Source organism: Protomyctophum bolini, assembly GCF_963924005.1.
Source record: "Protomyctophum bolini genome assembly, chromosome: 16".
NCBI classification, from domain to species: domain Eukaryota; kingdom Metazoa; phylum Chordata; class Actinopteri; order Myctophiformes; family Myctophidae; genus Protomyctophum; species Protomyctophum bolini.
In genome coordinates this window covers 37,409,795-37,433,684 of record NC_137877.1, presented here as the reverse complement: position 1 = coordinate 37,433,684, position 23,890 = coordinate 37,409,795, and the positions used below count along the sequence as shown (strand labels likewise).

General features: G+C 41.2%; 2 protein-coding genes across 3 annotated transcripts in view; both read right to left on the bottom strand.

Annotated features, from left to right (window-relative positions):
- slc15a2 (solute carrier family 15 member 2) overlaps nt 1-9,132 on the bottom strand; it is a 29,985-nt gene extending 20,853 nt beyond the window's left edge. Inside the window, exons 1-6 of one of the 2 annotated variants that reach the window (XM_080785145.1) lie at nt 9,108-9,132; nt 8,920-9,011; nt 4,934-5,021; nt 3,351-3,492; nt 1,788-1,880; nt 1,082-1,181 (exon numbers count right to left, since the gene is read on the bottom strand). In XM_080785145.1, coding sequence (XP_080641271.1) covers nt 1,082-1,181; nt 1,788-1,880; nt 3,351-3,492; nt 4,934-5,021; nt 8,920-8,985 — 489 coding nt within the window. In that variant the 5' untranslated portion in view covers nt 8,986-9,011; nt 9,108-9,132. Of the gene's footprint in view, nt 1-1,081; nt 1,182-1,787; nt 1,881-3,350; nt 3,493-4,933; nt 5,022-6,447; nt 6,635-8,919; nt 9,012-9,107 lie in introns of those variants that run through there. The other variant, XM_080785146.1, reaches the window with a different exon arrangement.
- A 1,632-nt stretch (nt 9,133-10,764) lies between these two features.
- cyp27a3 (cytochrome P450 family 27 subfamily A member 3) lies at nt 10,765-23,400 on the bottom strand. The gene is made up of 9 exons (XM_080786691.1): nt 22,951-23,400; nt 21,762-21,952; nt 20,759-20,958; nt 17,817-18,014; nt 17,165-17,337; nt 16,273-16,439; nt 15,003-15,084; nt 13,894-14,100; nt 10,765-11,902 (listed from the first exon to the last, which is right to left on the bottom strand). Exons 1-9 carry the CDS (start codon nt 23,197-23,199, stop codon nt 11,759-11,761), a joined length of 1,611 nt encoding a protein of 536 aa, XP_080642817.1. The 5' UTR covers nt 23,200-23,400; the 3' UTR covers nt 10,765-11,758.
- Nucleotides 23,401-23,890: the final 490 nt, after the last annotated feature.

Here is a 23,890-nt window from a genome sequence, read left to right as displayed (position 1 = left end):
ACTAATGAAAGCCCATTATGCTGTATCCATTTATTAAAGCATTTCAGAATGACAGCTATTCTTGTCGTCTTTGCTAGATGCTTCCACTGTGAAGAATAACACCCTTATATAGCCTTGACAAACATAGTAGTTACAACAAAGCAAAATTGTACATTGAACAACAATATGATTAAAATGTTCAAAGGTAAAAGTTTTTTCTTTGTCGTTTGATTGAAATGTTTATTTGAATAAAGCAATAAAAAAACAACAATCACTGTATAGCAAATCCTTATGATGAATGTACATTTGGAAATATCATGAATTAGAGGACAACGTTTGCTATTGTCTAAGCATAACGTTAAAGACAATATTAGATTAGATTGTGTATACTTTCTAGTGCTGTCTAATACTGTATTTATACTCCAATTTCTTTGGATTGATTGCAGGTGTGCACTTAACTGTGTCAATTTCTGATTTCTTATGTGGTCTTTTGCGCCGAGGCTTGACTTTATTCTTTCGATAGTTAAAGGACCACTTCACCACTTTTCAACCTATCTCCATATAATAGGTCCTCACTAATAATCATGATAAAATGGCAGGATTTTTTCCTACTCAGTCTGTGTCTCATATAGGAGGGCTGTGGGCAGTTTAGAAACCGTCCTCCAGTGACATCATTATTAGGCAGATTTTGTTTACAAAAATGTTTAGATTTTCATTATCGTGAGAACGATGGCTTCCATTTTCACATTGCAACTTTTCAGGACTAGAAAGCCTGCCGTTTCTATTAGCTTGTATTCCGCATCGATGGTGTCACTGGAGGACGGTTTCTGAACTGCCCACAGCCCTCCTATGAGACACAGACAGAGCCACTAATATTTTTTTCATAATTATTAGTGAGGACCTATTATATGAAGATAGGTTGAAAAGTGGTGAAGTGGTCCTTTAACCATTATGTCCATCATGCAAAAACAGAGATGCTAGTGTATATATATGATTTTTCTCCCCAATTTAGTCAATGACAGTGTACTGCAGTCCCTGCCACTGATATTGCACTTATTTATCAGCGTATCAAATGATAATATTGCACAATATGTTGCCTTACATGTTCCTCGTCAAACTGGTCTCCTCCAAATGCCGCCACACATGGTTTGATCCCGCCCGTGCCAAAAGCTATGAGAATCAGACCGAACATGGACAGTCCACTGAGGGGGAGGAGGGGGGGGGCACACACACACACACACACACACACACACACACACACACACACACACACACTTTGAAACAGCACTTACACACATGAACTCTAGATTCCCTATTCTCGAGTCGACAAACATGTTCAGCGAAAACAGTGTGTTGCAAGCTTGTAGATTTGCCATTTTCAGCAAATATATTTTGTGTAGGGTGAAAAAAGGGAGGGTGCCTACTAGTATAAAACCCTGGGGGGTCAATACGGTTTATAACTTAGTTGTTAGTGTTACCTTGATTCACAAAGTATAGGATGCTGTAATGCATATATGAATATCTAACTATAGTACTACCATGCACCACTTCTGTTCATTCCAAAAGAAGGAAGCAAAGACCTTAGATAGCACTTTTTGTAGCATTTGATACAGACTTATAGCATTAGAATTGCATTGTATGTACTAGTCATAGCACTCCATAGTACACATGTATAGTATATTATGTATAGTTTCATTATATAGATATTCCACTGTTACGTTCTTCTTACCATGCCATGCTCTTTGTTCTTGCTTAATGTAAGTCGCTCTAAATGCCTTACATTGTAAAGAGGAAAACAAAGTGCTTACATGTGCATGTTCTTGTCTCCCACGGTGGGAATGGCCCCGACAGACTTGACCACATGGCCGATGACGTAGACAACGGATAGGTAGATTATAGTCCTGTTGAGAAAAAAGATTACGCTCCGTGTTACACTCACTCATCATAGAAGATAGCGGCTGGTATCATTATCCCATTTTGGGCGGGAACCCCTTTTGGTGTTTTAAGCATTATGTTATGTTATTAAGTCGTGAAAATGTGGCGCATATCGTTAAATATATAAAAAAATATATATTGGCTTCTAAGGGGAATCCCTGGAAGTACATATTTTGATATGGGGGTCCGTGGTAGCCTGACACTCAGCCTGAATTTTCATTTCGTTTCACTCCATTATTCTTGAACATAATTTTTTTATGTGGCTAGCGATTCAGGGGCTGGAACCAGGCTAGGTCCGTGGCCCAATAGACATAATTCTGGGGGTCCTTGACATGAAAAAGGATGAGCACCACTGACATAGAAACATGGGTTTTTCAGGAAAATGTTAGGATTTTTAAGCCTTTTCTTTTCTTTTGAATCGACCTCAGTCCAAAATGGGTTATAGTGATGAATCATTTCTCTTGTACTGCTTACAGTTCAGATGGTTAGACAGCTAAGGGATGCAAAATCATGCAAATTCAGAATCACTTTATTGCCATGTGTATGTAGGTTCCGCCCTGAAACTGGGAGGTCGGGGTTCGATCCCCTCCGGATATACCAAAGACTCGAAATGGGACCGAGTGCCTCCCTGCTTGGCACTCAGCATCAAGGGTTGGATTGGGGGGTATAAGTCCCTGCGACATGCTAGCGTCATGTCCAGGGGGTGTACTTGTACATCAAGCTGCCTCACGCTACAGAAACAGGAGATAAGCTCCTGCCCCTATATGGGCCTCAAGGCGAGGCTTACTTATACTTATACGAGGTTCATACAAGGAAAACAGGTGCTGCATGTGACGAGTGACGACCCAACAAAAATAATTAACTACTGACGCAAGAATACGGACAGGATTCTTACACTTACAGGACTGCCTTTAGTGCAACGTTACATTGTAGAAAATACATTGAGTTAGTCAATAGACCAGGGGTGGGCAACTTTGACGATGGCCAATATATTTCCACACTCATTCCAGATGATGATCTACAAGCTCAAAACGCGTCACATTGCGACGCGTTTTGAGCTTGTAGATCGGCTGAATTGAAAATATTTGAATTGAAAACCTGAATATTTTTTTGCTATTTTTTTGGAATCCTGAAAAGTAACCCATTTTATTGAATTTCAAATGCATTTAGTTATGGTTATGTTAACTTTATGAACTGTTAACTACATTAGTCACAAAAAGACAATAACATTTTAATACTAGTCATTAAGTAATTAAAGCGGGTTTGGAATTGTAACAGCTGAAATCAATACTATATATGTATTCTGATATTAACATGCGGTGCCGCATTAAGTGAAGGTGGGGGCCTGAGGCATGTGGCCCCCGGGCTGCCAGTTGCCCACCACCCCCCTGCAATAGACTATACGTGAAACAGCAGGTATAAGCTAAGGGACTCACTTGTACTTGCCCAGCCAGGAGTCTGCGATGATGGCCCCCAGTACAGGTGTGAAGTAGCAGAGGCTGGAGAAGGCATGGTAGACGGCTGTGGAGAGGTCGCTGTCCCAATGCAGGTAGCTGACAAAGTAGAGCGTCAGCACCGCTAGTTCCAGGACACACAAACGATGCTTTACTGAAATCTGCTTTTCAATTATACTAACTAGTACATCGGGTGAAATGTCCTCGTTTTGCATTCTTCAACGTAGTATATTTTAGGCCTCCGTTCTAATTTGTTTTCAAGGTTTTGGAAACATACTTCTCGGTACTCTCCCTCTCCCAACCTGGGGAGAGCCCCGAACGGAGCTCGTATGCTCACACGTGTACTGTAGCGTGTGGAAGAACACGTTATTCCAAACCATTCCTTTCCCCTCCATCAGGCTGGGGGGAAAGGAGGGGGGCCGAGGCGATTATATAGAGACATGGATTACTGCAAGTTTTTGTGAGGGACTGAGGGTACCTACCATAATAATAATAATAATAATAATACACTTTATTTGTAGAGCACTTTTCATGCACACAGGTGCAGCGCAAAGTGCTTTACAAAACAAATAAAGTACAAAAAAAAACTAAACGTATCAAACCACAGTCAAAGTACAAAAAACATCAAGCAACATCAAAATCGGAACGAGGTCAATGAAAAGCTGCAAAGCATAAGAGAGGCATAAAAAAAGGCATTGGAATAAGCATGACGGTGAATATAACAGAAAGAAAAAAGGTAAAAAGCTCAGCCAAATGCATGCATGGGTGAAAAAGTAGCTGTGTTTTAAAAATGTCTACAGAGGGCGCAAGGTGCATTGGGGGTTTATTCCAGGCCGACGGCCCGTAGAAGCAGAAAGCTGTTTCCCCATATTTCTTAGATGCCATGTTTTTAGACACTTCAAGCAGGCCAGCTTAGGACAGTGGCCAGCAGTCGTCGTCCCCCCCCCCCCCCCGCCCCTCCCTAACAGACATGGGGAGAACATGCAAACTTCACATACAGAAACAAATATCAAAACCTATTGCCTCTAACGTTTGTGTGTCATTCTGTGTGCACAAACTGCACATGTGACATTAAAGGGAGAAGGGAGTGGGACAGACAAATCATGTGATCGGAGGAGGGGGATTCGTTACAGTGGTCTGTCTTGATTGCCCCCCCTTGTTGACCATAAATACGCTGCATGTAAACCGTGTCATTCATCGTCCCTGGCGACCCTTCGTCAAGGAGCATTTAATTAAGGAGGCACTCGTGAGAATGTTGTAAATACCTTGTATGAAAAAAAAGGGCTTATCATATCTCATCTTATCTTTTATATCTACACTGAACGCTGTTTCGTGGTTGATCAATACAGGTGTGTGTTGTTGTAAAGCCAATTTTTCTGTACTTTTACTTTTACTACTCCACTTCATCTCATTTGTAAACTTGAATGAGTACTTTTTACTTGTGGTACTTTACTGTAAGTATAGGCTATATGGTTACCGGTTACCTTTACTACTTGTAGTTGTAACAAGAGCATATTTCTAAAATCTTATCTAGTACTTTTTTGTTTGCGAGAGTAGTAAAATACCTTTCATGCCATAGTAGGAGAAGCGTTCACAGAACTCATTCACCACTACGAAGGCGATGCTGACTGGGTAGTTGGTCCCACATAGTTTCTGTTGAAGAGAACGACAAATAAAAGACAGAGAAAGAGAGATATTAAGGACAGTGGGGGTGTTTCATTCAATTAATTAGGTTATACTTTGAATATAGACTACTGATATCTTTAGCAGGGAATATGGCATTGACAGCAAGGTTTTAGCCGTTATATCAATGCCATGAATGCCAATGTCCCTCACATCTCTTTCCCTCTGCCTACACATTGATAACACATCTATGCTCACAGAGGGACATACGTTTATTTCAGTCAGCTATATTTATTTGAAAGTTTGCCATTTTTGAAGTTTCTTTTAAGAGCTGACATATTGATACATTTTATGACTAATGGTCACTGCTCAAACATCACAACTCTGTATTCTGTGTACTACAGTGTATTTTACTGACACGCTAGGGTAACATTGTCCTAGAAAAAGAACACAACATTCTGTCATTCTGATAGTCAGATATGTTCACACTGCTTTTTGCTTCTTCCTTCATATGATACTGTAGGCGAGTGTAGGGTATAGAGGCAATATAGGGCGATATACAGTAGGGAATTTTCAGTTGTCAGTCAAATGCACTCCCTAATGATCACATCAATGATGCTCCCATGCCCCCAAAACCCACCTTTTACAGTTTTTAGTAGGCTACTAGTTTACTTTTCAGACTTTCTACTAAATAGTGTAGGCTATTGTTCATTATCCTCATGTAAAGTGACTTTGAGCAGTCTTGAGTTATTGTTTTTTTCTTAAATATTTTTACAATATTAATAATACTATTTTGTATTATACTATGCACAGCTTTTAGTATTAATAAATAACGATTTTATTTAAATTAAAAAAAATATATAAAGGGATATTATTTGCCTCTTGTCAAAAACTGCACCAAAAGACATAATCATGATTCATGGGGAAACATAAGTGTTCATAACAAGCATCTTCTAACTGAGGTAAATGACCTGAATATAGTGCAGCTGCGTGCAGCATCTTCCATAATAGTCACACATCATGCTCAGAATAATCAGCACCGTTTCTGATAAATTTGCATTTGACACGTCGCATAAAAGTTGCATCCCATACAACAACTCAAGTTGCCAATGCATGGTAATACAGACAGTGGCTTAACTTTAATGATGCGCCAATTTTGCACGCTCAAAAAAATATCATGCTACTATAACTTGACTGAAAACCGAGCGTTAATTGCAACCACTTTGTCCACACACACAAACCAGGCAAACATATGGTAATAAAATCGAAATATCTTTCTCGCTCTCAGCTCTGGACAAGCTTGCATCCATGCATGCAATGCAACTGAAACTTATCACGCATAAAACGTTCCTCATGGGGAGAGAAAGGCTACAATACAATTAAACACATGATCCCAAACGAGTCCGACGCTGTAGAATTGACATGAAAAAATGCTGTATATCGTTGTTTACTGTACCTTCCCCATGTCTGCAGACGTGTTTTCTGGTTATAAGTTTAGGTTTCTACAAGAACTGTTGCATCGATAACTCTTGAGCGGCATCCAAGTCCGTCCCACTCTGCCTGGTCTCTGAAGGTAGGAATGCTAAACTTATATTATATATATATATAAAAAAAAGACGAGTCTCTTAAAAGTTAATATTGCACCAGAGAAGATCCATGACTTTTGTGCCTTCGAGAAAAAGCAGGCGTGTCTCACCCACTCTCACTGTTTCTGTATTAGGTCTGAGAGTAGATCGATTTTTTAGAGTTGACCGACTGTAGTGCAGTAGCCTAACGTTTTTAGGCAACAGCCACTTTGGATGCACAATAGGGTTCTTGTTTTGCGTAGAGCCCGCAAACCATAGGTCTGGAATGCCTGCCTGGTCAAAGCAGGGAGCTCCCCTCCCGCTACGCAGTGGATGGATGGGAACTCAAAAACAAATCCCTTTCAGACAGAAAGAAAAGAAAGAAAAAGAAACAAGAAGGAACGAACAACAATGCCAATATGCCATGCATGCATCTTTTTTTATTTATTTTATTTAGCCAATTATTTAAAAATGGACAAAAAAAGAACATTTGAACTAATTAGCTCAATTATCATTGTACACTCATACCACCAGCAGTGTCCTATTAAAGCAGTGACCCGAGCTGGGGTCCCCCACTACTCCCCAGCCTATAGTTGAACCGTCCCGGGGTCGAGGCCAAAGGTCAGGGGGCCCCTCCATAAAATGTATGAATTTGTATCATTTTTTTAAAATATTTGGGGGGCCCTGGAGACAGTTGCAAACTTGCACCATGCACCTCACACAAAGGTCAAACTTATCATAATAGTTATAGCTTAATTGGCTTTTAGACTAAGTTTGTTGTAGTTAGTGTGAGGCAGAGTGTACTCAGTGTAGAGTAGGATAGTAGCGACACACTTTGATCTCACCGCAAAGCGCGTGCCTATAGTTCCAAACATTGCTCCTATGGCTGGAACTATCCCATTGAGATAGAATGAACACTTCCGCATTCCATTGTTACAATGGGAGTCAACGCTATAGTGTCGCCACTCTCTTACTATTATTACTCTGGTGTGAGGGTGGTGCAATGGCTCCTGGTCTAATGCCCAGCAGGGGTCCACAGACTCGGCAATTAAGGCAGCGATCATGGCATCAGGGTGCCGTGCCGGGGCCCTGTCAGGGGGCTTGAGGGGGGGGGGGGGGGGGGGGGCATTAGGGTCCTATCAGCCCAGCCATGCAGATAATTGTCAAATATGTTATATGATATTTATCTGGTTGATTACATCACTACTGTTGGAGTGGGACTGTCGGAGTGAGTGAGGCCTGAAGACTGCAAGTCCCCCCCGGCGGAATTTTGCTCCATGTTTCTCTCCCTGTTTTTCCCCCCTGTCTCTCTACACAGCAGGGGTTCCCAAAAATGTTCATGTCAAGGACCCCCAAATTGACAATAATTAGCCCCACGGACCCCCATAAGAGAAGATGTTTTATGGCTCTATAGTGATTCTCAACCCATTTAATTTCAAGGACCTCCAGTTTGACATGAATTAGTCTATGGACCCCCATTTAATGGCATTTCTATCTCTCACGTCACACCCCAATTTATATTGTAAAATCAATGTTAAGTTAACTCTCAGCGTTAATACAGACCCACAAGGGTCCATTTGGTTCCAAACTATCATTTAGCTGGGGACCCCCTGGAACTCCATCAAGGACCCCACTTTGAGAACCAATGCTCTACACATCAATATAAGGCCTTGGCAGAGATCAGAATTCAATGCTTTATGTTTGACACAGTACAACAGTGACACCTACAGGTAGCTCTGGCAGCTACACATCTATTCCATGTTCAGGGCAGTGTTTTATTGGCCAGAACCCGGGCAGAGGCTTTTGCGGCGGTTCTGGACAACCGTGGGACCGACCGACTCAAGGCCGGGCACTGCACTCCCTGTGGTGGTGTGGAACGCATGTGTCGAATTTGAAGTCGGTGGGGCGACCGGTTCGCGAGTTACAGACGTACGTACACACGTGCGCACACAAACACAGGCACAGAGACATGGTGCATTTATAGATATACATATACAACACTATTTATCATGCATTTCTTTGTAGTATATTAGGCTATAGACTTTAGTTTGTGTATATACTTTTCTTTGTTATGATGATAGGCCTATAATAGCCCACTATGTAATTTGAAATGTGTTGATTATGCCCATGATCAAAGCACAGAGAGCAGAGTGCCAGTTCATATAAATGAGACCCTATGAGTGTGTGTGCGTGTGTGTGTGTGTGTGTGTGTGTGTGTGTGTGTGTGTGTGTGTGTGTGTGTGTGTGTGTGTGTGTGTGTGCGTGTGCAAAACAAGCTTCTAAATGTTCTTTGTTGCCTCTTGTTTTCTTGGAAAAACAACACGATGGGAACTATTATATGGGCAAAAACAAATGTCACCCACCTTTTTAGGTCTACTTGTATAACTGTGATGTGACAATAAAGATGACGCTGATCCCGATAACTCCATACAGATGAAAGGTTGAAATGATTGAACTATATGGGAGAAAGAAATAATCAATAAACACCATAAACAAAAACATGCATACATTTCCAACTCAACAAATACTTGAGAAAGAAAATGAAACTTACAATAAGCAGAATACAACTCATGATATATGAAGACAAACAGCAATGGCGTTAATTTCCTCCTCCAACACAACCACCTCACCATACAATGATGAGACAGGTTCCTTGTTATGCAGGTCTTCCTGGTTATAGGCAAGGAAGCTTTGAGAAGGAAAGGACATGGTCACGTGACTGGGCTGCGTCATGACACTTTCATGGACACTTTCATGGAAGCCAAAACTCACACATTCACAAGTTCAATGAAAACATGGCAGTGAATGGAGCCGGCTGGACCAGCTCATAACAAACACTATTTATGAACAATTGAGACCATTGTCATATAATTGGTTCAGGAATATAAAAGAAGACATATCACAGGTTGTTTTCTAATCACTTGCTTTTCGATTTGCACAGTATATCATTTTATTTGAGGATCTATAAACAGCAGACCGGAAACGGTGGGAAGTCTTGCGATACTTGGTACGTTCAGAAAGGTGCTTTGTGCTCTTTAGATACCATACCTCTATAAAATTACACAGTGTACACATCGAAAAGCACAGCAGACAATAATGTGTTACATGTCTTCTGTTATTTTCCAGAAGCAATTACTTTACAAAAGGTCTCAGTCATTCAGAAATAGTGTTTGTTCATGAGCTGGTCACTGAGCTCTCATTGACTCCAGTGCATTCTGCAACTTCCGGGTGTAGTTTGGCTTCCATGAAAGGATCCATGAAAGTGTCATGGCGTAGCCCAGTCACGTGACCATTTCCTTTCCTTCTCAAAGCTTCCTTGGTTATAGACAGGTGTGCCTTTTTTTTCCTGGAGCCAAACCCCACCCACCAATTAGGTGAAGATAGTTAACTCTGGTTAACTCTCGATCCATGAGAATCTGTCCATGGACCTCCTGTAATCATGCCTCGGACGGACCAAGCTGGTCTGTGGACCACTAGTTGAGAAACGGTGCACTAAAGGGAGCTTCCTAATAATCGAATGTGCATCGTTTACATTTTGTCATCCCAAATATCCCTAAGTGTCTTCTCCGAATCACAGCAAATTGTCTCAGGTTCATAAAAAACTAAAGGTGCTTAGTCTTCTCAAGGGCCCACTGTAATGAAAAAACCCTGGTTTAGTATAAATGGTAAATGGTGCATTTATATAGCGCCTTTATCCAAGGCGCTTTACATCTACAACGTAGATTGTGCATTACATTCACCCATTCACACACACATTCATACACCGATGGCGGCGGAAACCATGCAAGGCACCAACCTGCACATCAGGAGCAATTAGGGGTTCGGTGTCATTGCTCAAGGACACTTCCACACTGACTCTGGGGGAGCCCGGGTTCGAGCTGGCGACCTTGCGGTTACCATCCGGCCACTCTACCCCTGAGCCACCACCGCCCCATTTTCTTGTAGGGGAAAACACGATTCAAAATGATGTTGACTATAGTTAGCCTACTAACCCATCTGTGACACCAACCATTAAACAGCTCACTGCAAAAAAAATCTGTATTCTATTGAAGGTGTGAAATCAGTGTAAACCTCACCTATCAAAGATGTTGCTGTTATGTCAGTAGTAGCATGTGTACACTAGAGGTCAGTATTGCTCTACCATTGTACAGTCTCGCACAGTAGTTCATATTATTTCTGGTTTATAGTCCAGTTAGGTTGGGAAATAATTGTGGAAAAACAAGTAAATTATTTATTTTTAAAATGTTTAAACGCATGTCTAATACAATTCAGACAAATCCATGAAAGCACTATTACACGCAATGTGTAATATTAAAATGATCACTCTAAGACAAGTCGTCTAAGATAAAAGGATCGCTCAAATTAAATTGCACATGAAAGTTTCTACAGTATATCATTGCAGTGGAAGGAACACACAGTATCAATGACAACCATGTCAGGTTAGAATGATTCATTATCCCCAGGTGAGCTTGTAGATCTGCTAAAGTATAACACCAAAAGGGGTTCCTGCCAAAAATGGGTTAAATTCACACACACAGAGGACAATATAAACGTTCACAACACATCAAATAAAAAAACGGTAATAAAAACACATTATTTGGAGTTTTGATATAACAGACAGCAGCAAAATGTACAAAAATTACATGATAATTTCTCTGCAAGCAAAATTGCTTTCTGAATCAGAATCATCTAAATGTACGATGATATACATTATATATTATTTACATATAAAGAAGAAGGTAGCAAATCTCAAACAATGGCAGAGGTTCCAACAGAAAGAAAGAGTTCAGCAGGACCCAGTGGCGTGCACTAGGTGGTGCTAGAGCACCTTCCCTTTGCTCTCTGGACAGCAATGTGCCCTATATAAAAAAAGGGAAAAAACATTGTACACTGTACACTGTACAGTATGTGGATTGTGGACCATGGTGACATTGGTGAATTCTTGATAAAAAATCTTCTAATATATTATTTATGCCCCAAAAATCTATAAATCTCACACTATTAAGGCAACCGGGCCGGTTCCACGCGCTGCACAAGGTGCCCTTTTTTCTTTCACTTGAGCACCTGCCCCCTCTAAATGTCTGTGCACGCCACTGACAGGACCTCACCAATTCTTCCCTGTATATAAAAACAAGTGATTGTCGACGCAGCGGGACAACAAACACAGTGTGAATACTAAAAAATAGTTCATAGGGTGGACAGCTACAGTACCGTCGTCTCCCCCTGGGCCACTCGTCTGTCAAGAAACTGCAAGTTCATGGGCGTAGCGGGGACGAGCAGTGTCCTGGTGATGGGCTTGACAGTGGCTCCTGTGGGATCGGGCCTCACTTCGTATTGTTTTATCAACTGTTGGGAGGAGGAGGGAGTGAGCCAGAGTGAGAGAGAGAGAGAGAGGGTGGAATTTTGAGGTATTTTGTTGAGTGGTGCAACCACTTCTATAGACAGCTGTGCTGCGTGGCTGTGTCCGAGCACGGAAATAGCGGCATAGCGTTTCGTTCACCACCAAGTGTCACTGTTGCACAGCCTAACACACAGACACACACAGGCCAGGGAGGAGGGCTTGTACAGTACACAGTACAGTACAGTACAGTACAGTACAGTACAGTACAGTACAGTACAGTACAGTACAGTACAGTACAGTACAGTACAGTACAGTACAGTACAGTACAGTACAGTACCACTCACTTGAGTACTAATGGAATACTTACTTTTGCTCCTCTATCATTGTTGGAAAACTTTAGTTACTATAGTTACTTTGTAGAAGCTTGTACGCCTGCTATTTTCAAATATCGTTACATTTGTTTCATACAAACTTGTGAATTGGGACCTTCTGCATAATAAGTACTTTCTTTTACTTTTGGTACTTTAAAGGTAGAGTAAGTGATTTCACTCAAAAAACCTTAGGTTTCATTTTTGGCTGTGGGACCTAAGCCTTCGTCCAATCAGGATAGAGAGTCAAAAACGAAACCTAAGGTGTTTTGACCCCCAGGGGTTAACTGGGGACTCCTTATATGGTCAGCACACTCTATAGTAGAGAGGATTATCACAACAAAACAAAAAAATAAGTGATATTTGAATTAAGTGAAATCACTTACTCTACCTTTAAGTAGAATACCAAACTTATATTTATATCAATTGAATAGGGTATTGCAAGTACTTTCTTCCATCAGTGCTCATGACAGACACAATATGAACGAAAAACATCAAATAAAATCTTTTTACAGTAGCTCCTTGATCGTCTGCTTCTCAAAATCGCAGCCTACATCCCACCGTTAATGATTAACCCTCTGCTTGCCAGCTGACAGATTTATTGGTTTTGGTTCAAAGTTCTGATTTGCGGACAACAACACGACAGCCATGCAACCACTTTGGCAATGTGGCACTGATCAGACAGTTATTATAGGTCACCAAACTCACCATATTCTTCACTGATCAGACAGTTATTATAGGTCACCATATTCTTCACTGGTCAGACAGTTATTATAGGTCACCATATTCTTCACTGATCAGACAGTTATTATAGGTCACCATATTCTTCACTGATCAGACAGTTATTATAGGTCACCATATTCTTCCTTTGTGTGCATAGCTCACTAACTAACTAATGGGTTTTAACCCATTTAGACCTGAGGACGATTCTACAAATGTCTTCTAAATCCGAATAGTTTTCTGAAAAATCTCTCAAACTATTTCATGTCAAAGGAGCCCCAGAATGATATGTGTTTGGCCGCCGAACCCCATCTCAAAATATGTTGAATTATGTATTCTAAGATTTGTGCCACATTTTCACGATTTTCCAAAAATATCAGATCTACAAGTGCCGCGCTATGAGCTTGTAGATCTGATAAAGTATTTAAATAAAGTATAACATAATGATTAAAACGCACAGAATTTAACAGGGCTCGATCAGCAAGTCGTGTAAGTAACAGCAACGTGTTTTATTGTTTCTATTAAAATGACAGCAGGGGCGGTGGTGCCTTTACAGTCTTAGTCTTAGATGTTCCGATACTGTATCGGTATCGGAAAGGTATCGTCATCGGCCCTTATTTGTCATATCGGATCATATCGGTATCGGCGAATATGCCAGTCTAACCACCATTCCATCACAAGGCTAAGGGGTTGACAGAGTTTGCTTTAGAGTTGCCCAAACTGCAAGTGCACATACGAGTGAGGAGTCTGCTATAAACACAACACGACACGAGATATATAGCTAGATTGCTATAAACACAACACGAGATCACAACACTGTTATCGGTATTCGGTAACACAGAAATTGTGGTTTCGGGATCGGATCGGGAACGAAAAAAGTGTATTATCTGGACATCCCAAAGTCTTACCCTGGATAGAAGGAGGTACATCTCTAGCTCGGCCACTCTCCGACCCAGGCACGCCCGGATGCCAAAACCGAAGGGCACCGACCCGAATGGGTGCTGCTTCTGCTTGTCCTCTCCTCCCCTGAGCCAGCGCTGGGGCATGAAGGCGTGGGGCTCGGGGAAAACCTTCTCGTCGTAAGACACGGCATAATGACACAGGTGGAAAAGGGTCTGAGAACGAGAGAGAGAGACAAAAGCATTGTGTTTAGCGATGTCACATAATCATTGTAAGAGCCATTTGATGTCACTATACAGGGCGATGCCAATGTGTCAATCAAGGCCTAGGTTGCCATAGTTACAGGGAGGGTATTTAACCCTGTCCCTAATGAATTGCAGGTGTTGCTGATAGGAGGAAAACTGTTTTCTGACAGACAGGGGCTGTATCACCACGTTTGACCGTTTGTTATTTGCATTCAAAGTATAGGTTTTTGGACAGTAAATAAATATAATATCCACTAAACGAACATTCTGGACATCAGTTCTTTCAGTTTCAGCACACGTCTAAACTTCATCCTCAACCGTCAGCAGCCAGTAGCGCCTAATATAGGGATTTAGGCGCTATACAATCCTATTTTCGTAGTTTTGACTCAGTGATATGAATGCGCCAAAGGAGTTCTTCCCATATACGTGCAGGGTTTAGTTTCAGGGGGTCAGGATTTTACAATGAACACCTTGTTAACTCTCCATCTAAAGTTGAGTCAAGGTGGGAAATAAATAAATCAATAATATGCAAATCTCTCAAAGGCTGGATGACCAAACGAGGCATAACTTTTATTTATATACCGAAAGACGTGACCTACTGGTAATTATATCTGGCTATACCTTTTTGGAAAAATGCAAAGGAATGAGCTCCATATAGCCCATACACCAAGAGTTGCCTGACGTTTGAAGTATCTCAAATCAGCGTCTAGTCTGTACTGTGAGCGGCGTTGAAAAGCGGAACAAGCAAAAGAAGCCAAGGCAAACGGCATTCTCATCACGTTCACATGTGTGAAACATTTGTTTAATAGGAGGATTAAATCCTCACATTACAGACGTTTCAGCTATCCAACTTTCATCAGTGTGATATTCACCTTTTTGGGGAAAAGATGATCTCCCACCACAATTTCACTGTCCACTGTGAGACGGGCATTTCCGGGCACAACTGGATATAGCCTGGTGACAACACAATGCAAATAGGGAGTCATTCAAGGCGACATATTAAGTAATATTAACAGCTACAGTATACTGTATGCACTGTAATTAGTGTGGTTGCCCTAAAAGGGCCCTAAAAAGGGCAACTAAAAGGGCAACCACACACTATATTAAGTTAGGAAATAGAAACATTAATTGCGCCTTCCCATGCTCGCTTTCATACCATAGAAACAACATAAAAACAGGGCCACTCAGCCAGGTTGCCAACTTTGCGCTTCCCAAGCAACTGCGTATATGAAAACATCATGTCAATGTTTGCTTTTCCAAGTAAAAAAAAACCAAACAAACACAGCATCGCCCTCCCGCTATTGCCTTCTTCCCAATTGCGACGTGTGACGTGTTTTACAATCGTTTATAAAGACAGAAATTCCCTTGCAGGGGCAGAAGACCAAACTATTCAAGAAAATAGAACATTTTAATTTACTTTTCAAGAGAGTCAAGGAGTCACGTGGCTCAATTGGCTGTCAATATTAGTGGGAGGGGCCTATGTAAGTGACTGCGGTCCACACCTACAACCACACTTTGCAATTTTTCAAAATTGCAACATTTCTATAGTTCTTCATCATTATGGGTACGGTGCAACGTTTTTCAATCAAAATTTCAGGTCAAGTCCATGACAAATGATGAAGAGCCATTTTGGACTAGCCTCGAAAACACAGACTTTTTTTTTTCCAGAGAGAAAAAAAGTCTGGGGGGCGAGTCGTCTGCACCTTTGTTAAATTGACGCACACACGTACACACACACACACACACACACACACACACACACACACACACACACACACACTCTGTCGCTCTAATTAATTAGTCTCATGTCGCGCAGCTGCGTCTATATTCTCCCGGCGGATCCTACCGGGAGCTGCCTATGCCATAGAAAGCATAGGTGGGTTTCAGTCCAATCTTGGACTAAAACAACATGAACTATTGACTATTGAGTTACATTTATATAAGAGACAATTTGTTGTCTTTTGGTATTAGCACCATTTGAACAGCAATTACAGACGGGTACAAAATCACTTGCGTTAGACATAGACAGAGTGCATTTAACTGTCTATATAGCAAGGCTGATGAGTCTATACCGCTATGGAATTGGATCCAAAATGGCGCTGTTGAGAGACGTCTGTAATACAGTTGTTAAATGCTACTCACCGTAGCGTCTCTCTGACGACAGCTTTGAGATAGGGCATTCTTGCGATGTCCTCACTGGTTGGCACCGTGGCCCCCGGGCACACACTCATCACCTCCTCGTAGACCCTCTGCTGGATGTCTGGCTCCCTGGCCATGTGGTACAGAGACCACGACATGGTGTTGGAAGTCTGAAATAGAGACCCCCAAGGAGCTGACCTTTTAGCCAGTGGTGGAAAAAGTACTCAATTTGTTTTTACTTAAGTAAAAGTATACCAATACTGCAATTTAGAACTATACTTCGTTACAAGTAAAATGCACTTGAGTAAAAGTACAAAAGTATCGGTATCAAAATGTACTTTGCGCATGAGTTCAAGTCCGTTGCTCTCCCCATGTCCCCCATATATGGGGACTAGGTTGGCGGAGCTGTGTGTAGAGCCCAGGATCACATTAGATAATTGACACGCTATGATGAATAAAACGAATAATACATATACTGACAATTTCGTCAACAAATAAAAACTAGACTAAAATGTCTAGGAAGGGTCTAGTGGAAAAGAGATCCAGTGTAAGTCATTTTACACTTTGTTGCATGCTGAAAATAGCTAGATCTACAAGTTCACAACGCATCGCAGCGCGACACGTTGTGAGCTTGTAGATCGGCTATTTTCAGCAAGTGTAAAAACTGTCATTACGAAGGCAGCAAAGGCCAGACACAATACATTTTAGTCCACTAAATCAACTGTAGATTTAGTCGACTAAAATCTTATGATATTTAGTCGACTAAAACTAGACTAAAACACTAAAACATTCCAGGTGACTAAAATGTGACTGAAACTAAATGAAAACTATTGAAGAGACTACGACTAAAACTAAAAATCAAAATTTGCTGCAACAAAACAACAACTGGTCTCACCGTGTCGACTCCGGCCAGCAGCAGTTCAGTGATGCTGCCCAGGATCTCGGAGACGGTCATCTGCTCACTGAGGAGCAGGTGTGTGAGATACTCTCCCTCCACAGCCTCCGCAGGCTGCCCCAGCCTCGCGTTCTCCTGGATCTCCTCCATTTTCTGCTGAACCAGTTGTTCAGCTGGGGTTGACGACGCAGGGAAGAAACAAACGCAGCGGCATAATCACTAAAACGAGCCAGCCAGTATATTTTTTGCCCATGTTGGAGTTAACTGAACTTTTTTTCTCTGTCGAGTCGACACACATGTAGGGAATATCAACTGAACTTGATACGAGCTAAATACACCCAGAGCGTTAAGGGAGGTTTGTTTAATTGACTGTACACGCAGGGTGAACGGGGGATAATATCATGATGAGGAATATATCCCACCCTTTTCACATTGGCCTGTTATATAGCGCCACCAACAGGTGGATTTTTGCAAAATACATTTTTGGAACAAAATGTCTCATATTATCCAATTGCCATCCAAGGCGTAAGAATAAATGGCACCCCTTTCACATTGGCCTATTATAGCGCCACCAGGAGGCCACAACCTCTACCTGCCCTGGTGGAGACCTGTGCCCCGAGGGGCACTTTATCTAGTTTGAAAATGCACTCACCAACTTTGAAGAGATGGTCCCAGACAGCCACAAAGTGCTTCCAGAAAGGGAGGTACGGCCAAAAGCGCTTGGGAAAGAGCACGACGATGGGAGACAGCCGGAACATTTCACCCACGGAGAAGATGAACTTCCGGGTCTCCTCCGGCATGTTCTCATTCAGGCAGCCCATACGGGTTTCAAACAGCACCGAGCAGATCCCTGCAAATGAAAATGTTATTATCTCCTGAATATTTACGCTTAAGTATATAGAGTATAATAGTATATAGAGTATAAGTATATTGAGTATAATAGAAAATAGTTCATGTAATAAATAAATGGTAAGGAGGACAATGAAAGTCTCTCGTGGAAAATGTAATTAATTGTACAGTTTCTGCACGTAATGTTAGATTGTATAACTGATTAATTTCACAACAGAAATGTGCTTTTCACCTGTATTTAGATTTAAAAAAAGATATATATCCAAGAAGAAAAAAGTTAAACATGCCGTGCAATTGTTGTTTTAAAGATACAAGCATTTAAAATGCAATTGTGCTGAACGTCGTGTTTGAAATAACGTCATAGTAGACACAGATCTTGTTGCAAGACACTGAGGTCAGAGCATTGTCATTATCTCTAATCAACAGTCAAGGTCAAGTATATCTCTGAGCAAAGCTTGCAACGTCTATGACCATGAAAGCCATTCACAGGAAAAAAGGACACTATAAAGCAACCCAAGGTCAAGGCCGTCCATGCATTCACCTCACAACCCTGTTCCAAAGACTCTCATTCCAACTAACAATGCACAGCTGCAACATAGCAGCACTAATGAGACTACATCTAAATGAAAGAGTCAGGGTCAATTCAACATAATTGTTCTGCCCCGTAATGTCATCTGATTAATGTATGGAATCTTTGAAATGTATGTGTATACTGTATGTATGTTTATGTATGGGTGTCTATGTGGGTACATATATATGTTTTGTTTTCCATATCAGAAAAGTTTTTTTAGAATCGATTGTGATGTTGTTTGTGTCCTCGGAGTGCGGTATAGTCATCAGCCATGATAGTTATTATTTTATGGTTATGTTTTGTCTCTTTTTATTGTACGGTAAGTCTCTTGTTTCGTTTGTTTGCTTGTATGTTTTTGCTATTTTTTCAATCTTAACTTACTGGTTAAACATTCTTGAAATGCCTGTATACCAAAAATCATAATAAACAGATGTATAATCTATTAAAATTCAATGATACATGGAAAGGCTTAAAACAGTCAAAACAAAATGAGGAGTAGCCGCACACTCTCAGCTCACAATGCAAGAATGTATTGAGAGACATAATTAAATGAATGTAAAACGCTTCGACAGCTAAGCTGCCTTCTACCAGGACACTGACTGAACTTATTTAACCCTAACAAAGGCACCTTAGCTGTTGAAACTGTTTCTATGCCCCAATCAATACTTTGCATTGGAGTTACAAACGTGCAGCAACTCGCCATTTGTCTATTTACCTTTGTTGGCTGGACCCTCGTCGTCCCAGGCATGCGTTTAACCTATTTTGACTCTTAAAATGTATTCCAAACAAGACCCTAAGGATTCTCCAAGCTACAAAACCAAAGGAACGGGTATAGTTTGTTTTAATTCCACTGAATTAATAACCCATCCAAAGTATTTGTTTGAGGGGCGCCAGCCCCTTCTATATACAGGTTTAATGTTTGTCTTTAGTTCAAAGTTTGTGTTGTAAGACAATGAAAATGACAATGAAAGGAAAATGTACGTCACAATGTGCCGTTTACGTCTTATTGTCTCTTTATTGTTAATGGCGTTTAATGTATGTGTTGGCACCGTTTGTTTTACATCACCTTTACTTCACCTAATCAACATGAGTTAGACTTTAATTTATTAGTGCCCCTCACTTCACACGGGTGTGATTTTTAATGATACCGGTATAATATATAATGATATATAATAGCCATTCACCTCTAGAAGAGACCATAGACCTGATGAAGATCTTTATTTATGTTATATGTAGCCAATTCATTATTATTACCCCCTTTTTCCCCCTAAATTTAGTCGTTATGCCAATTAATTCCTCCCCACACACATTTCTGTGTTGTCACCTGCTGGCTCACTTGCCAGTGAGGAGTCTTTTTGCCCTATATAGAAGTATATATTTGTACGTCTCTAAATGTTATGATGAATTGAAAAAGGTGGACCCTCTTGTAAACAAGTGTAATGCTTTATGGTGTCGTCCACTCATAGTTGACAGTTTTTGTATTGAGGCGTGCTTTAAATGTACTGTAATTCTACAAACTGTTTTAATATATATATTTTAGGGACAGACTGACAGTAGGATGACAGGAACTGGGGAGAGAGATGGGGGGGGGGGGTGACATGCAGTAAAGGCCGTCGGGAGTCGAACCCGCGGTACACTGCTGGACTGGATAACCAGACAGCCATTACCCCAGCCCGTAGGAATACATGCCGTGACAAATATCACCCTCCCCGCCTGAGTTACCTCCCCGACAACAACAGGCCCATTGTGTTCGCCCAACAAAGCCGGATGCACCACGATGACCTTTTAAAGGTCGAAACGTGGTCTTAGTACAAGTACTAAATAAAAGTCTAGCTATTGAAAAATAGCAGATCTACAAGTTCATAGCGAGTGTCGCGCTACGAACGTGTAGGTCTGCTATTTTTGAAAAATCGAGAAAATGTGCCTCAAATCTTTGACTGTATATTCTTTCAGAGTTTTTCTCTTTGCTTCTGAGAGGTCCCTGGAACAACATCTTTTCGGATGGGGGTCGGCGGCATATTACATATAATTTCTGGGGTCCTTGACATGAAATATTGAGAACCACTGATATAGAAACATGAGGTTTTTCAGAAAAAATACATTTAAAAAAAGGCATTTTTTTTTAATTTCGACGTCAGGCCTAAATATACAAAACCATACATCCTCTTGCTGACCTTCGAATGCAAACTTGTAGAGTTCCCCGGCCAGGTCATGGACCACGACTCCTTGACCGTTGGTCTCCTTCAGCCAGGCCACCTTGCCGATGAAGTCCGTCACCACCCCGTTGATGGCGTTGGTGTAGGAGGACACGTGCTTGGGCTTCAGCATCCGAGGGTTTAGGATGCTGCGGATACGCTGCCACTTTGCCCCCATCCTGCCAACAAACAGGCCCCTTTTAGGTCCTTCAAAACACAAAGCTGCAGATTCTCACACACGTATACATGTAATAAACATTAGGCAATATTATTAGCATGTTCATTTAATTCCTATGGGACGTCTGGAGACGTCTTGGGCACAAATTGTGTTGATAAGTGAGTCAGTGACATAATTGACATTTTATACAAATCCACGAAGTTGCTCAATGCGAGGGAAACATTCCACAAATCAGGCCTTGCTGGATATCGCAATGTTGCCTCACATTGTCTTGTCTTGACACAAGTGCAAATTGTTTTAGCTGTATCAACAGAAACAAACTGCAGTAGTGTAGTGTGCATGTTGTCAGACTCAGAACAGGTCTGGTAGGAATGGGCAGACTGGCAATAAAAATGGCCTGGCTTCCATCATCACATAATTATGTCAAGGCCAACTGCACAAGTAACCTACTGTCTTGTAATTCATTCAGTAAATGGTAAATGGTGCATTTATATAGCGCCTTCATCCAAGGCGCATTACATATTGTGCATTACATTCACCCATTCACACACCGATGCTGGAGGAAACCATGCAAGGGAGCAACCTGCACATCAGGAGCAATTAGGGGTTCAGTGTCTTGCTCAAGGACACTTCGACACTAACTCTGGGGGAGCCTGCAGTTCGAACTGGCAACCTTGCGGTTCCCATCCAGCCACTCAACCTCTGAGCCACCGCCGCACCAAAGGTTGTGTGACATTGATTGGATGAAGATGTCGAGGTGTGCATTTCATTTCTAGCAACAGAGAGATGGACATTTTCACTCACTCAGTGAGGGGTCCATATGCCTGGTTCCGGAGCTCTCGGTAGCCCCTCCAGTGTGGCATGTCTGTCCGCACAGGGAGTCGTCCCTCCTGCCTCAGTACCTGCTCGATCAGGTCAGCCGTGGCCACGTTCACGATCACCAAAGGGCCATACTTTGACACCCACAGTGGGCCGTAGATCTTGCTGTGTTCAATCTGGGAAGAAACATTGGAAATAAATTGTACTGAAGCCCATTTCCGTCCAATGTGATGGAAAAGAGAAATCAGTCATTATGAGAAGTTATTAAGAATAACTTAGGCTATTAATAATACTGTTATTGTAATGAGTTAGTATATCTCAGCATGACTTAAATATGGAGTGCCACGATTTTTTCCACCCTAAAACATGATCATCAGGTATTATTATAATATAAGGAGGAAGAACTTTTTCCAAAAAGTGTACAATAGGCTATTTGTTAAAATGCTTTGGTTTGCCTGGTGGGTGGTGTTCCAAAACTGAAGCCGCACCCACAGCTGTAGTTGTATGATAAAGGGGGAGGGGTTAGTTAATACACGATTGCACATAAAAACAACTCCAGGCTGTCTAATTGAAGTACTGTCACCTCATAGACACATGAAGAATTGATGCACTCCATCTTTAACATAAACAAATATTTTAACAATAATAATAATTATATTATTTGAATGCCTTTATTTTTAACAGTTAATATCAAGTCATTATTATTATTATTTTTTTTTGCAAGTCATTATTTTAGATAATTAAGTCATTATTCTGAGAAAATCTCAGTCTCACTATTAAATTCAAGATGGCCATGAAGTAATTATATTGAATCTCTTCTCCATATGGCTTATATGGGTCATATAAACATAAACAGGACGTATTCTGTCTGTCAGGAATTTCAGTGTGGGCTGAAGAGGGAAAACATTGAGCAATTAACCAACACTCTTGATATAACTAATTGGCCATTATCCAAGATCAGATTAATTATAGAACAAACTTTTCACGTTGGCTTGTCAACCATGAAGCTAGCCCTAGTCTAGACTATGTGCGAGAAAGAATCATATAGCCTACTGACAGTGACATGTAGCCTACCGCCTACCTGTTACAACCAACATGGCATAGCATTACATTAACTAAAACAGTGATTTAATTTGTTTAGGCGTGGAAAATTGCTCCTGTAAAATGCGCTTACTTGCAGTTGATGGGTCGTCTGGAAATAGCCTTTAACAAAAAGCCAATACAAAGAAGTCATGAAAGTAGGGCCACCCAAATCATCCATAGTTTTCTGTTTACTATTGCTGCCCATGACCGTGGCTGTGGAAGACGCGTCCCGACGGTTATCCGCAATAATCAATGTCGATGTCACCCTTTTGATGCCATGATTTGCGTGTTCGAGACGGCAAGCACGCGAGCCGATATATGTAAGCGACTTGCTGAACATCTTTGCGTAGAAAAACTGTCTTTCGTCCAAACAAAACAACCGTGTGTAATAATCCGTATTCTTGCTGATGCGTATTAGCCAGGCTACAACTTAGTAATGCCTCTTCTTGCTTCAGAGGGGCGAAGGAACAATAACAGGCACAGCCCACCACTGCTGCTGTGCACTTGAACTTTGGTACAACGATCAGACACAAATCTGTTGTGGCTCTGCCTAAACCTATAGTGCGTATGTGTGGCAGCATGCTCATACTGTATGTTTCATCTCATCAAATGCATTAATAATAACAGGCTTAAAAAAAAATACGCATGTTAAATCTAAGATTAGATATTCTGTACCGCGGTAGCCATGACAGTCAAGGGGCGTGTTCAGTGTGTACTGTGTGTGTGTGTGCGAGTGTACGTGTGTGTGCATGTGTGTGTGTACGTGTGTCATGACTCATGTGTGCAAGTTATTACAGCGATAGTAGCTCAACAGTTATTGTTAAAGTATTGCTGAATGCAGGTGAATCAGCATGACCAGCATCTGATTCACCTGCATTCTGAAACAATGTCTTACTCAGCACTCAGTTCCATCTGTATCTCAATCTGAATTTAGTTTAAATGCACTATAATAACAAACATCAACAACACAAACAATTAAAACATTTATTCATCTATAAAGGGATCAATTGCAAATGTTTTACCGATGACAT

Bases quoted from the DNA above. Each gene is read 5' to 3' on its own strand.
- cyp27a3 (XM_080786691.1), bottom strand. From the start codon at position 23,199: ATGTTCAGCAAGTCGCTTACATATATCGGCTCGCGTGCTTGCCGTCTC. The intron at 21,953-22,950 runs GTAAGCGCATTT...GTTTCTTCCCAG, and splicing joins AGACGACCCATCAACTGCAA to ATTGAACACAGCAAGATCTA. The intron at 14,101-15,002 runs GTGAATATCACA...TCTCGTTCTCAG, and splicing joins ATCATCTTTTCCCCAAAAAG to ACCCTTTTCCACCTGTGTCA.